At 45.0% G+C, this 12,035-nt stretch overlaps 2 protein-coding genes across 2 annotated transcripts in view; one reads left to right on the forward strand and one right to left on the reverse strand.

Annotated features, from left to right (window-relative positions):
* T265_15200 (hypothetical protein) overlaps positions 1 to 12,035 on the forward strand; it is a gene marked incomplete at both ends in the record, with an annotated part of 26,172 nt that overhangs the window by 1,406 nt on the left and 12,731 nt on the right. Inside the window, 2 exons of the mRNA XM_009177020.1 lie at positions 3,210 to 3,324; positions 4,837 to 4,981. Coding sequence (XP_009175284.1) covers positions 3,210 to 3,324; positions 4,837 to 4,981 — 260 coding nt within the window. The remainder of the gene's footprint in view (positions 1 to 3,209; positions 3,325 to 4,836; positions 4,982 to 12,035) is intronic.
* Positions 8,549 to 12,035, reverse strand: part of T265_10600 (hypothetical protein) — a gene marked incomplete at both ends in the record, with an annotated part of 9,650 nt that continues 6,163 nt past the window's right edge. Inside the window, one exon of the mRNA XM_009177021.1 lies at positions 8,549 to 8,712. Coding sequence (XP_009175285.1) covers positions 8,549 to 8,712 — 164 coding nt within the window. The remainder of the gene's footprint in view (positions 8,713 to 12,035) is intronic.

Below are 12,035 nucleotides of genomic sequence, written 5' to 3' on the forward strand. Positions count from 1 at the left end.
ATTCCGGCCTGGTAGGGGTTGTGTTGACCAAATCTTCACACTGCGTCAGGTGCTAGAACAACGTCATACGTATAAGCGACCCATGATTCTAGTATTCCTGGATTTCCGAGGACCATTCGACTCGGTTGACCGGTCTGTTCTTCTTGAGACGCTTGCCCACCAAGGAGTGCCCCGGAGGTTTGTAAATGTAATACGTTCATTGTATTCTCAGACTTCCGGACGTGTGAGAGTGTACGGAGAGCTCTCCAAAAGCTTCCGTGCACAAAGCGGCGTCCGTCAGTGATGCCCACTCTCCATTCCTTAAATTCGTGATCGATGGAATAATGAGACGAATGATTAGGAAACCTGAACCGAACTGAAAGTATAGTACTGCACCTGATGCGACTGAATTTTCGATTGAGTTACTGATCTATATTTTGTTCTGCTCTCCTTTAGGTTCCACACTTTTAGCTTGCAATTGAGATGGGTAAAGCTTCTCGTAGTTTTGCGCGCCGAAAAATTTACTTTTTGCGGGTTCGGAGGTTTTGCCGAATCCTCCAGTCGGTGAAAACTGAAGGTCTTTTACAGCAATGGCTGGGTCCTCAGGCCCATGCACTTTTGGCATCCCCAGGTAAGACTATTTCTTTCCCACCTTGCTAGATTCACGCTGCATTCCCTCAAGTCAACCGTTATTTGTATGTAGTCTACTTCGTTTCGCTCACCGGGTGTTAAAATTCATCTAGTGCTTCTTCATGCGGCTAATTAGACAAGCTTAAGGTCATTTTTCATCGATTTATCAAATTGTCGAATTCCACAGGGATAAATACTTCCTTTTTACCTTGCTGTTCATCTTGTGCCGAGATAATGTCCGTGTCCTTTCTGAACTCCCCGTTTCGTCTGAGGTTTATTTTTGTTCGTTTGCTAGAAATCGCTTTTCTGGAACTCATGCGTCACTCTGTTTGATCAGGCTGAAAATATCTTCAGAGTTCGCCAAGTCTGTTGTTTTCGTACTGTTATCAATAGTAGTAGTACATTACAAACTCTTGCTTCACGCAACTCTAATGCCGCGGCAGTAGTTTTAAAGTTAGATGTCACTTGGATTCCACGTTTAGGGACATAGTATGATTTTTTCACAAAATTGCGAGTGCGCAACAACTCTCAAACAAATTTCGTAACCTATGTTTGTTTCCGTGTTTGTTTTCGTGTTGCATGACCGGAATCCTAGATGCCGATAGAGACTGGACAGGTTTTGCATGCTAACATTGGAGTTGATTCGCCTCATGGAAATCAGGAGTAACTGGGTGGGTGTATAAATACGACTAATGGCAGTTTATGATCTGTGCTTAATAGCGGTGCCCAAATGGTTGCCTTCTGAGTGTTGTTTGGTGAAGACATCTTTCTCCGCTCTATGTACTCTCATTCGTTTCAATCTCGATATGCTGTGGATAGTAATGATTTTCGTGTGTATAGCTATTCATACAAATATGTCAGCGAAGTATGAGCATTGAAGACTGACATTTTTCGGTCGATGCTGATAATTCTTACAAATATTGGGCAGCACCAATACTGGCAATTAGAAAAATAAATAGCTTATTTTGACGGTACACTTACTTTCACGCGGTGCAACAGTATGCAGCACCGGTTTTGAAATACCCATATACTAAGTTAAATGGGCCGTAGACAGTTTTTCAAAAAATACGTCAGGTGCCACTGTCCAGCTACTGCTGAGCAAAGCAGGCAAAAAGCACTGACGGTTGTTGAGCACCGGCGACTGTTTACGTACTATTCAACATGCAGTGGTTATCCGTACTTAGTGAGTTACTCTTCGTGACCACATATACTCAGGACTTTTACTGTCAGCAACTCATCATAGGAATGCAGGTCCCACTCAGTGCAGATGTCGTAACACGTCGGGAGTAGTGTACAGAGCCTGTTCCTGCAGTTGACCATCTGAATAGCACGTCACAATTTGCGTGAAAAATGTAAATATGTATTAGAAAATGTACAGAGAAGCTGTTCGATTGTCATTATCAGAAACACAAGGGAGCTGAAGGACTGTCTGCGGTTATATTGGTGGTCGTATTAAAGGGAAGCATATTACAAGGATGGTTCTTATAAATTCGGAGTGCTGTTGTATTGATGTGTAATAGGACTCGTAATTGCTGCTTGAATTGAACCCCTTGTGGATCTAACCCTGTTTCAGAGGATTTCCGAACCCTGGCCCCCTCCGGAAGACTGTACGCTCTTTGTGCCATGTGGCATCTCATGTCAAAGCACAAGTTCCACGAAGCTGCTCGTCTGTTGGCCCACTCCATTCATGCCTATCCAATGTCTGCCTGTTGGCTGTGGCGAGTAAGATTATGTGCGATTGTAGTATCTGACCCTTCTCCATGAAGACAGCATTTCATTTGTTCCGGAACCTTGATGCCTCGGACAGTTTCCGGCGGTTTAACGAGTGGGTTTTGTTTTAGTATGTTGGCTGGTGACACTGTGCTAATTCTTGCTTTTGTCTTCCTTGAAGACCTGGGTGGCAAACGAGTGGGTGGTACCGAACAGGTTGCTGGGATCTAAATTTCACTTGAACTTATGGTGTGGTGCTTCCCAACTAGCGTATTTCCTTCCGAACAGCGAGTAGGGTTTCAAGGGCGAATAGAGATATGCAGACCCAGTTTTCTACTCTATTGATTGGGAGGTCCCACTGACCGTCCGAGTTAAGCAACACTCATGTTCATTCACCTTCTATTCATTTCTGTTGGTTTACTCATCATAGCTGCATTTCTATGTCATCAACACCCCAAGACGACATATGCATGTTCGAATTGCGTGTGCTGTCCAAGCAGGCCGCACTAGACACGACTGCGCGTAATTTCGCCCTCCTGGATGCTTCAGATGGTGGTCAGCGGTGGTTTCAGATTTGCATTAACATTTCTGCTGCTTTCCATTATTCAGTAGTTTGGATTTATTGCTTGTTTCACTGTCCACTTCTACGGCACTTTATATGACGCAAAGTAATCGACCACAAGACTTGTTGGTTTGCAGTATATACCCACGGCACTTCACTGCAACATGAAAAGTGGTGCAAATTTATCTGTTTTCCCCGTTGGATTTTGTGACTCGTTTCACAGTGATCACTTCGGCATAATCTTGCTAACTAATCGATACGCATTAGTTACCAGTATATCAACACACTCGAACAGGTTATAAAAGCTTTTTTGTTCATCCACAATTAGTGCACTGGATCAGTTTCGCCTCTCGGATGAGAATAATCGGATTCTGGAACGCATTCTACAGCATATGGTTCGTGGAGAACTTGTGACTGCCTACCAGTGCCGATCGCAGAAAGTGGTAAGCTCATGGGTGTCTAACGAGGTCTACTAAGCCCTGTCGACCTTTACAATCCCATTGTATGCAGACAAAAGTGATTTGCTCCAAGCCCTAACTCAACCATAATCAGGAGTTTGTGTTAGTTTCCGGCTCAGCTGCCGGTAGCTGGCATTAAACCACGTAGCTTTTGTTACCTATGTACGCTGATTGATAGTGCGCTCCTCTTCTATTCTCGATTTTCTCGTACTTTGTATAATACTCTCATACTGAGCATGGAAATAGATAGTCCAAAAAGGATTCTTCGTCCTGAGGCATAGTTCTTCCAGGTGATAGGTTTTTGTACATTGGCTGAACTCAAACGAATGTTGTTTCATTGTCCAGTTCGTTAGCTGCATTATTCTTTTTACGTGAGACTAATTAATTCAAATAGGGTGAAAATACCAGCGCATGTTGTTACAAGTACTACAGTGACAATCACAGTCCGAATTAGTTGATTTTTGAGTTAATACACGGCCAATCTACTTGGCAGTTGTGGGAAATCAAATCCAAGTTTGGCTAGTCCACGGTGCTATGTGTACGGGGGTATATAAAAGGCACTGCTAAGCGGATCGTGGAGTCGTGCAGTCTGTGGAACGGAATCACTCATGAGAAAATATCACATGTCACCTAGGTTCCTATTTAATGCAGCCTAAGTGGAGTCCATTATCCCACTTGGTTTAGAGGGGTGGTAGATGGCCCTGGCTACTGTCCGGGTGGGTACTATCCCCACCCACCGCCCTTAAAAGACCTAGGTGGTCCACCACCTAATGTGTTTGGTATCACTGCCAACTCATTTGGGTCTTTTGTGAGATTTTCGCGCCTCTTTAATACTACTCCATAGTCCATAGCCGTATTTGCCAGAAGATGCTATCAGAACCATACATATATATTCCTTGAATATTTGTCCGTTGTTAGTCATCTGGCCGGCTAGTTTGCTGAAAGTACACTTTCACATCTTTGTACCGTAAAAGGCATATCTTATGCAGCCAATATAAACTCTTCCATCTGTTCAAAATCTGAGATATATTTGAAACCAAGGTGAGAAATCATCATGAACACAGGTCACTTTCTTGGCATTCCGTAGCTATTTACGTAAAAAGGACGTTACTTCCACCTAGGAGGTAACCGTCTCCACATCTTGGTGAATAGCAGAACCTTACGATCACTCCTTATTTTGAGCACATTATCCAGAACCCGAAAATTAATTGGCGAATAACCAATGCAAATATATATCTGTCTGTCCGACGGCAGTTCCACAACGTTCTCAGGAGGACGACCAGAACGGTGTCTTGGTGCAAATCGGTACGCTTATCTTCCCTATTAGAAACTCAAATGGAATTCGTTGGATGAAGTGTCTTAGTAGATGTAGGAGTGAACAACCACCGACTTTCTAATCAAAAACGCGGAGGTCAATAAAGTTTGACCATAACGGATTGTAGGATTGCCATGATGCCTATCGCTATATTCGACTTGAATGCTGTCCTTTTCCCTCAGACTCCGCGGGACCGTTACACTTCCTCGGCAGCACTTGTCACAAAGGAACCTGAATATGATCATGTTCAACGTTTGCAACACCTCTATGAAGGATTGTCTTTGTACGGCTTGTGGCTCGAACAGATGCACAAGTCCGACTCACTGGGTGAGTTGCATGTGAGCGAATTTAATAAATTTGGATTGGATGGATAAGTGTAAGTGTGCAAGTTTCTCTCAGTATAGTGATTGTCACCAGTTTGATGACGCCGACGTGACATTAGGTTATCCGTCAAGAACGAACTATTGTTCACAGACCAACGAGAGGCGCACACCCACAAAACGAACACCGAATAAGACTGGAGTGTGATATATTTAGCAGGACTGACGAAAAGTGGCAAGCCTTCGGTGAACCGTGGTTTCTGCGCAAAACGGAATTTCGCGGTAAATGGATATGGCCTACAGAGACACTGGTTATCCAACCTTTGTAGAGAATCGCGGAGACTGCCATAAGTACATAGGGTTTTTAAGCTAAATCCCGTAGAGACAACCCAGTTGCCTGGATACACCACAAACGAGAGGTTCAGCTGCGTTCCAGGTGAGCCTCTTGCAAAACCAAATTCGTTTGCAAATGAGTGTTTTTCGACAATTCTGTGTAGTTTGGTTTGAAGTAGAACATGAGGTTGACGGAAACTCGTACGCCTACCCTACCTGATGAGTCCCAAAAAGAGCGAAACCGTTCGTGGGCTTTCGAAGAATTTTTAGCAACCTTATGAGTAGTGTATTATGTCTATACATGTATCGTGATGTTCCAAATGTCTTACCAAATGAAACATAAGGCGGCTTGGTGTAGCACATTCAGTTGCCTGGGAACATTACAATCAGATGGGTTCCAGGTGAGTCTCACGCAAAATTAGATTCGTTTGCAAATGAGTGTATTTCTCCATAAACAGCCCAGTTCATCATTTGTCTTTATGAACCACAGCCGATCACTCCGCTTTATGATTATCATTTATCATACAGGAGTGCATGGTCGAGACCTGTCTGGCTCGACATATAGGCCTAAAATCATCCTATTCACCCCTCCGTAGTAACCATATTGTCAGACTGTACAAATAAGCATGGCAACAACCTTGCCACATAGGTTTCACACTTCAGCGGCCGATAAATGGAAAGGGCATCAATATTCCATTTTTCAAGCCAGTGAGTTGCACTTAGAAGTGATCGGTCCAAGTGGTTCCTCACAAGCGCTCTCGTCCTGTTATTTTTCGTCCACGTGAGCCCTATTCAAAAGATAGTCCCAACTCTTGGTCTTCCCCATAAATTTTCTCGCTGATTTCACTTTAGTGGACAAAGCATCAACCTCCCCGTTTTTGTGCCCGCACTCTTCAATTCTCAAGCTACATTCGATTCAGCCTAATGGTTGTACCACACGGTGCTTGAAATTGTGCTGTTGTTTTTTTCGCTTTTGGGGAAGAATCGACACGGCACCACATAACACCATTACGGACGCATCGGTGTGTTATCATTTTGGCTTTCAGCACAGTCACCATTCTCGCTAACCTGACCGTTAAACTACGGCCAGATGTAAGAATTTGTTCCTTTCCGAAATTGACAACTGAATGAAAGACAAAGAAAAGCGCTAACTGATATCTCAGCGCGCTACATGGGCAGCGGTAATAGTACGAATGCTGTTTTTTAAGTTATTTACACATCGGCCGATTCCCCGTTATGATATCAAGAAAATAGGCTTTGATCAGAACATCAGGAACGATTGGTATCAGCATGTACTCTGAAGTTGAGGACACATCCATCTTTGGTGCAACGATGTCCTTCGTAAACGACAGCATTCTACACGGATTAATACGAGACTTCGCGTCTTATGTGCTCTTTGTGTTCGAGGGAGATATTTCTACTAAATGCCGAGGTAAGCACGCCTTGACTGGATAGAAAATCTCGTGGCTCACCGCAACTTATCCGTTCGCGTTGTGGGTGTTTGTTGTTGGGATATCAAACTGTAGAACTGTTCATCAACCTTCATCAGTCATTAGGGACAATAACATCATTGTTGACATATATGCTTCAATTGCATACAACCAGACAGCTTATTAACTTATATTTATAGTCTTAGATTGAAAAGAAAAACAAGAGAATGGGTGAGGGAGTGAACTTGTGCTCGCCTATCGCAAGCATACCCCTCCAAGCGTTCAATCAGATCAACTGGAAAGAAACCGATTACACGAATGCCACTGATATTTATCAGTCGCCATTTCGTGCAGTGTCTCCAGCCAAGCACATGGCGGGTAACGGGGACTCCATCCTGGATGGTGGACTGCGCCAATAACACCTAAACCCTTCTTTCACACCCTTCTGCTAATTCATACGTTGTCTATCTGGAGGTGTACGCTGTTCTGAAAGAGGCACAAAGAACAACACTTGTCCTGTTAGATGCTTTTTCGCCATGCATTCCACATAGCCCAGCCACCGTAATTGGTGGAGCTGGATGTTTTCCGTGGTTGACCTACCTGCTGCACCACTAAATACCCGTTTTCTAATTAACTCTTTACGAACTCGTTGAACCTGACATCAGACTCGCCTTTGAGGCCTCGTTGGTCAAAAGGCAGAGGATACTCCACCTCGTCTGTCTCGTAACCGTACAACAATACAGCCCTCACTCTACCCTGATCCACGCGAGCCTCAAGACTCCGTAGTATCTCATTTCGACACCACGCGTGACGCAAATTAGCAAACGTGATTCTGGCCTTTGAGGTTCGTGTATCAGCTTCATCAGTCACTTCCGTCAGAGCTAATACGATTAAACAGATATGTCAAACTCTTCACAACTTCCAGTGATTCTCTTTGATTTATAAGGAGTCTGCCGAGTCTGTATGTTCTCAAACATGACTCAGCACTTTGAAGGTGCGAGGCGCTTACCGAGAACTGTTGTGATGGTGGTCATTTTATTCAACGGAGCTTTTGCTTCGCCTTCGTTTTCGAAGATAAGGACGATGTCGTCTACTTGCTCCAGATCGACAAGGTTGTTACCAATAACGCTCTGAACACCGGGGTTTTGAAGACCTTCCAGTGTCCGCCTCATTATTTCATCGACGACGAAGTTGAACGCGAATGGAGAGAGTGGACATCCTTGTTGGGCACCACTTTTTGCAGGTACCCTTTGGGAGAGCTTCACATTTACTCACACTCAGAAGTATGTGAACATAAGGACCGGATTATGTTAGAAAAACATCTGTTGCATAAGCCGTTGAGCGAATGGTCAACAGCACTGACCTATCCACAAAACCGAGTGCGTCCTTAAAGTCATGGAACACCAAGATTCTCGGTCGGCTTTGTGGTAACATCTGATAGAGTGTGAAGGTGTGGTCGACACAGCGTCTGCCCATTCGAAATCCCACCTGATACCCACCAGTCAAGGATTCGCATGCCACCGTGAAAGGACGAAAAATCACTAACTCCAGAATATTTTTCACATCAGGAGTCAAAGTTTCACCCCGTTGGTTGCTATATTCGCTGGGAGTACCCTTTTTGAAAATGGGCAGTATTCTTGATTCCCTCCAGTTATCTGGAACGGTCTCATTTTCCCAGATAGACTAGACGGACATTGAGTGAGAAATTCACTACTATCTTTGAACACAGAAAGCGGAAGTTTGTCAGGGCATGAAGCGCGATGACGCCTGAGTAGGGACACTTCTGAGGCTTTCTTTGGGTGGCATGGAAGCTAGGTGCCTAAAGTGTGTTGCAGCTGAAGGACTTTTGAGGCTGAGGGAGTTCCATGTTCACAGTTCATCTTTCCGTTGTAAGCCGACAGTCCGGATCGGAGGTAGCCAGTGGCCAACTGAATTGCTGTTCCAAGTAGTATGTTCAAACGTTCTCCTCTGCTGCCTATCAGGACCAATCAAACGAATCAATTGTAACAGCCTGTGAATGTTTCCAGTAGTGAGGGAGTCGTGAGCAGTAGCATGTTTTCGCTTACCCGACATGCTGTATGCAGCAAGTAAGGCGACCCGGCTGATGACACCACGCAACAGCCGATTTGTCTTAAGTGTATTGTTAGTTGTGAGTTTCATGGTTGTAGGCGGGATACCGCCAGGGTTCTCGGATCCAGACTGGGGGACGATTAGGGTCCTCAACCAAATCTTTTGACTCAAAATCCTGACCACAAAACAACGGGTTTGGAAAAGAATGCAAGTACATTACCATCTTTGTAGAACAAGTCGCTATGCATGTTCTAACTCTCAACATGGAGGATCGGGGGGGGGGGGGGGTCGTGTTAGTCAGACATCTAACCACTAATCCACCTGGTATAAGAGACTCTGCGAGTGCCGCACGGAGGCACACTGGCCGCCATCACAGTAGTACGTCTCTACATGTCGTTCACTTTGCTTTCAATTTTGAAAGGAAAGATGAATTGCTGTCTACGAATAATTCGAACTGATCGCTTAAACGTCGTAAATGCACTTTGATATTACCGATCAAAAGCGATGATTGTCGCGGGTACACGATGATCAGAATCTACTGTGCATGTTTTATAGAGGATCAGAGCACATCACCTTCACGTATAGGGAAACCCTATACTCGCTCCAGGTCAACCACATGCTCACCTCAAAAAAGCGTGTCACGAGACTAGCTATCAACAACGAGAGTCAACTGTTTTCCAATTAACTGAAATGGTGGGCTTTAGCTTTTGATGAAAATAATCTAATCCCGATGTTTCGTATTTTCGCTCTTCATCCGGAGCATCTGACAGAACATCGGATCAACTATCCTCAACTAATAAATATGGTTGTCGGAATGAAAGATGGACGTGTCCGTCACACCCCATGGGTTATGCTAGTTAGATGCCGTAATTAATATACTGGTCATCCATCTACAAGGAAGAGCCCGTTTTGACAAGGCGTGTTCTGAGTAAAAACGTCCCAGACAACGACTTGACAGAGAAGCACAAAATCACTAACCTGAATACCATTCGATTCGTGAGATACTGTCTCACGGAATCAAGATCACGACGTGGGCGTGTGAGGACTTGGAAACACTGAAGCCAAAACCGGGTCGTCTAGGTATTTTGTGTCATATTTTTTGCCTCCAACGTGTGTCTGTTCACGATGCTCCTTGATAAGTCCCTGGATGCTTGCTTCAGTTATCATCATTTCTCAACACTGTTTTAGGCGAACTAGCCCAATCGGCCACCTTCCATGCGTCGTCTTCTCATTGATCGTTAAGGGTGTAGCTGCGATTTTCGTCTCTCCCGATCCCTCGAAATCGTGCTTAACCAATCTACCTATTCTCTGCTTTTGCGCGCACACACGCAGTAACTGCGACCACGTGATTATTGCGGGGCTATGACTGCAGACCTGGCCTCTTCCCTGTGAGACGGCCCAAGTGGTTAGAGCGCGAATTTACTGACCAGAACATCCGGGGTTCGAACCCGACCTCTGCCTCTCGACTCCCCTGTCTAGGCTTGGGCAACCTGGCAGTATCCCACCCCCCTTGCAGCCTTCGGGTGGTATGGCAGTTAGGCACCGAAAGGGTGCTACAGCTGAGCGATTTTTTTCTTCCTGTGACACTCGCCGGGATGGTTGACCCGGGAATGGCACTGTTCTGCTAATGGCTAAGTTAACTGAGGTTGGATGACCCCCTGGCCTGAGGTTTGAAATGGGCTCCCTTATCTTCATACAAATCCGCGCAGTCAGCTCGGGAACTGGCGTGGAGCATTTTTTTCACGACGGCTAAAAAACTGGCTCGAATACTATCAACTTACAACATAGGGAGACCAAGTTTGTGAGTGAACATAATAGCGGTCCTGTCAGGTGCAGTGATATTGCCTCAAGCCGCGTGTAGGTTTCTGTGAGATAGTGTTTGATAGTATTAGGAGTCTCTTAGTTGACCCAACTTTGGGTAACCTGGCTCTTAGCACGATTTCGAGGGCATCAGGACAGATGAAGATGATACCCACACCCGCAGCAGTCAGTGATACATGGATTATGAGCGAGAATGACGATGCATGAAAGGTGGCTAACTGGGCTAGCTTGCCCAAAATAATCTTGACAATTTATGATAGCTAAAGTGAGCGTTGTGAATAGACATATTAAAGGCCAAAAATCTTATACAATAGTGCTCGTGCGCAAACGATTCGGTTTTGGCTTCAGTCCTCACACGCCCGCGTCGTGATCTTGATTCCGTGAGACAGTATCCCACGAATCGAATGGTATTCAGGTTAGTGATTTTGTGATTCTCTGTCAAGTTGTTGTCTGTCTGCCTTTGGGACGTTTTTACCCAGAGCACGCCTTGTCAAAACGAGCTCCTCTCGGTAGATGGATGACCAGTATGCTAATTGCGATGTCTAACTAGCGTAACCCGGGGTGTGTGACAGACACTTGTCCAGGATATTTCGTTTATTGCGCAAGCGGTATGATTTACTGTATAAGCTAACCCGGACTAAATACTTCTGATGAAGTTTTATTGGCAACGAATCATCGATACATCACGCCCGTGTGTAGTGGCCGGCTTTCGGCAGTCGATCGCCTGACATGAAACTCTCGCCTGAGTTCACTACATCAGGTGGTGTCAGGGGAGGCTCTTCTCTTCAACTTTGTCATTGATATGATTGTGGGACACTCACCTCCAGCCTCTAATTTCCGTGAGATCGAAATGTTCCCAGAGCATTCGGTCACAGATATCGATTGCGCAGACGATATTGCTCTTTTTGGATCTGACACCACTGTAACGCAGACAACATTCAGTAATCTAAATAATTCTACCTCACGGTTTGACATGCGCTTCACACCTTGAATGGGGAGATTAAACACACGCACTTTTATCGAAGGTACGTAGACGATATTTTTATGGTAGTACCAAACCGTTCCGAAATGGATGCTCTCTTGACCAACTTCAAGCAGGCACATCCCTCTATTCAATTCACTTTTGAAACTAAAAGTGACAACGCTTTCCACTTTTTGGGCGCTAAGTTAGTCAGACTCTCCACGGGGTCAATTCAGTGATCCGTCTACAGAAAGCCCACGTAGACGGGACAGTACACAAACTTCCTGAGCTTTGTGCCACTGAGGCGGAAACGAACCCTGATTCAAACTTTAACGAACCGAGCAAAACGTATTTGCTCTGCTGATACACTGGACTCCGAACTGCAGCACATTGCTAACGTGCTCCGAGCCAATGGTTATCCGGAGAGGTTTATAACCAAGAATATG

Source organism: Opisthorchis viverrini (genome assembly GCF_000715545.1).
Source record: "Opisthorchis viverrini unplaced genomic scaffold opera_v5_387, whole genome shotgun sequence".
Taxonomy (NCBI): Eukaryota; Metazoa; Platyhelminthes; class Trematoda; order Opisthorchiida; family Opisthorchiidae; genus Opisthorchis; species Opisthorchis viverrini.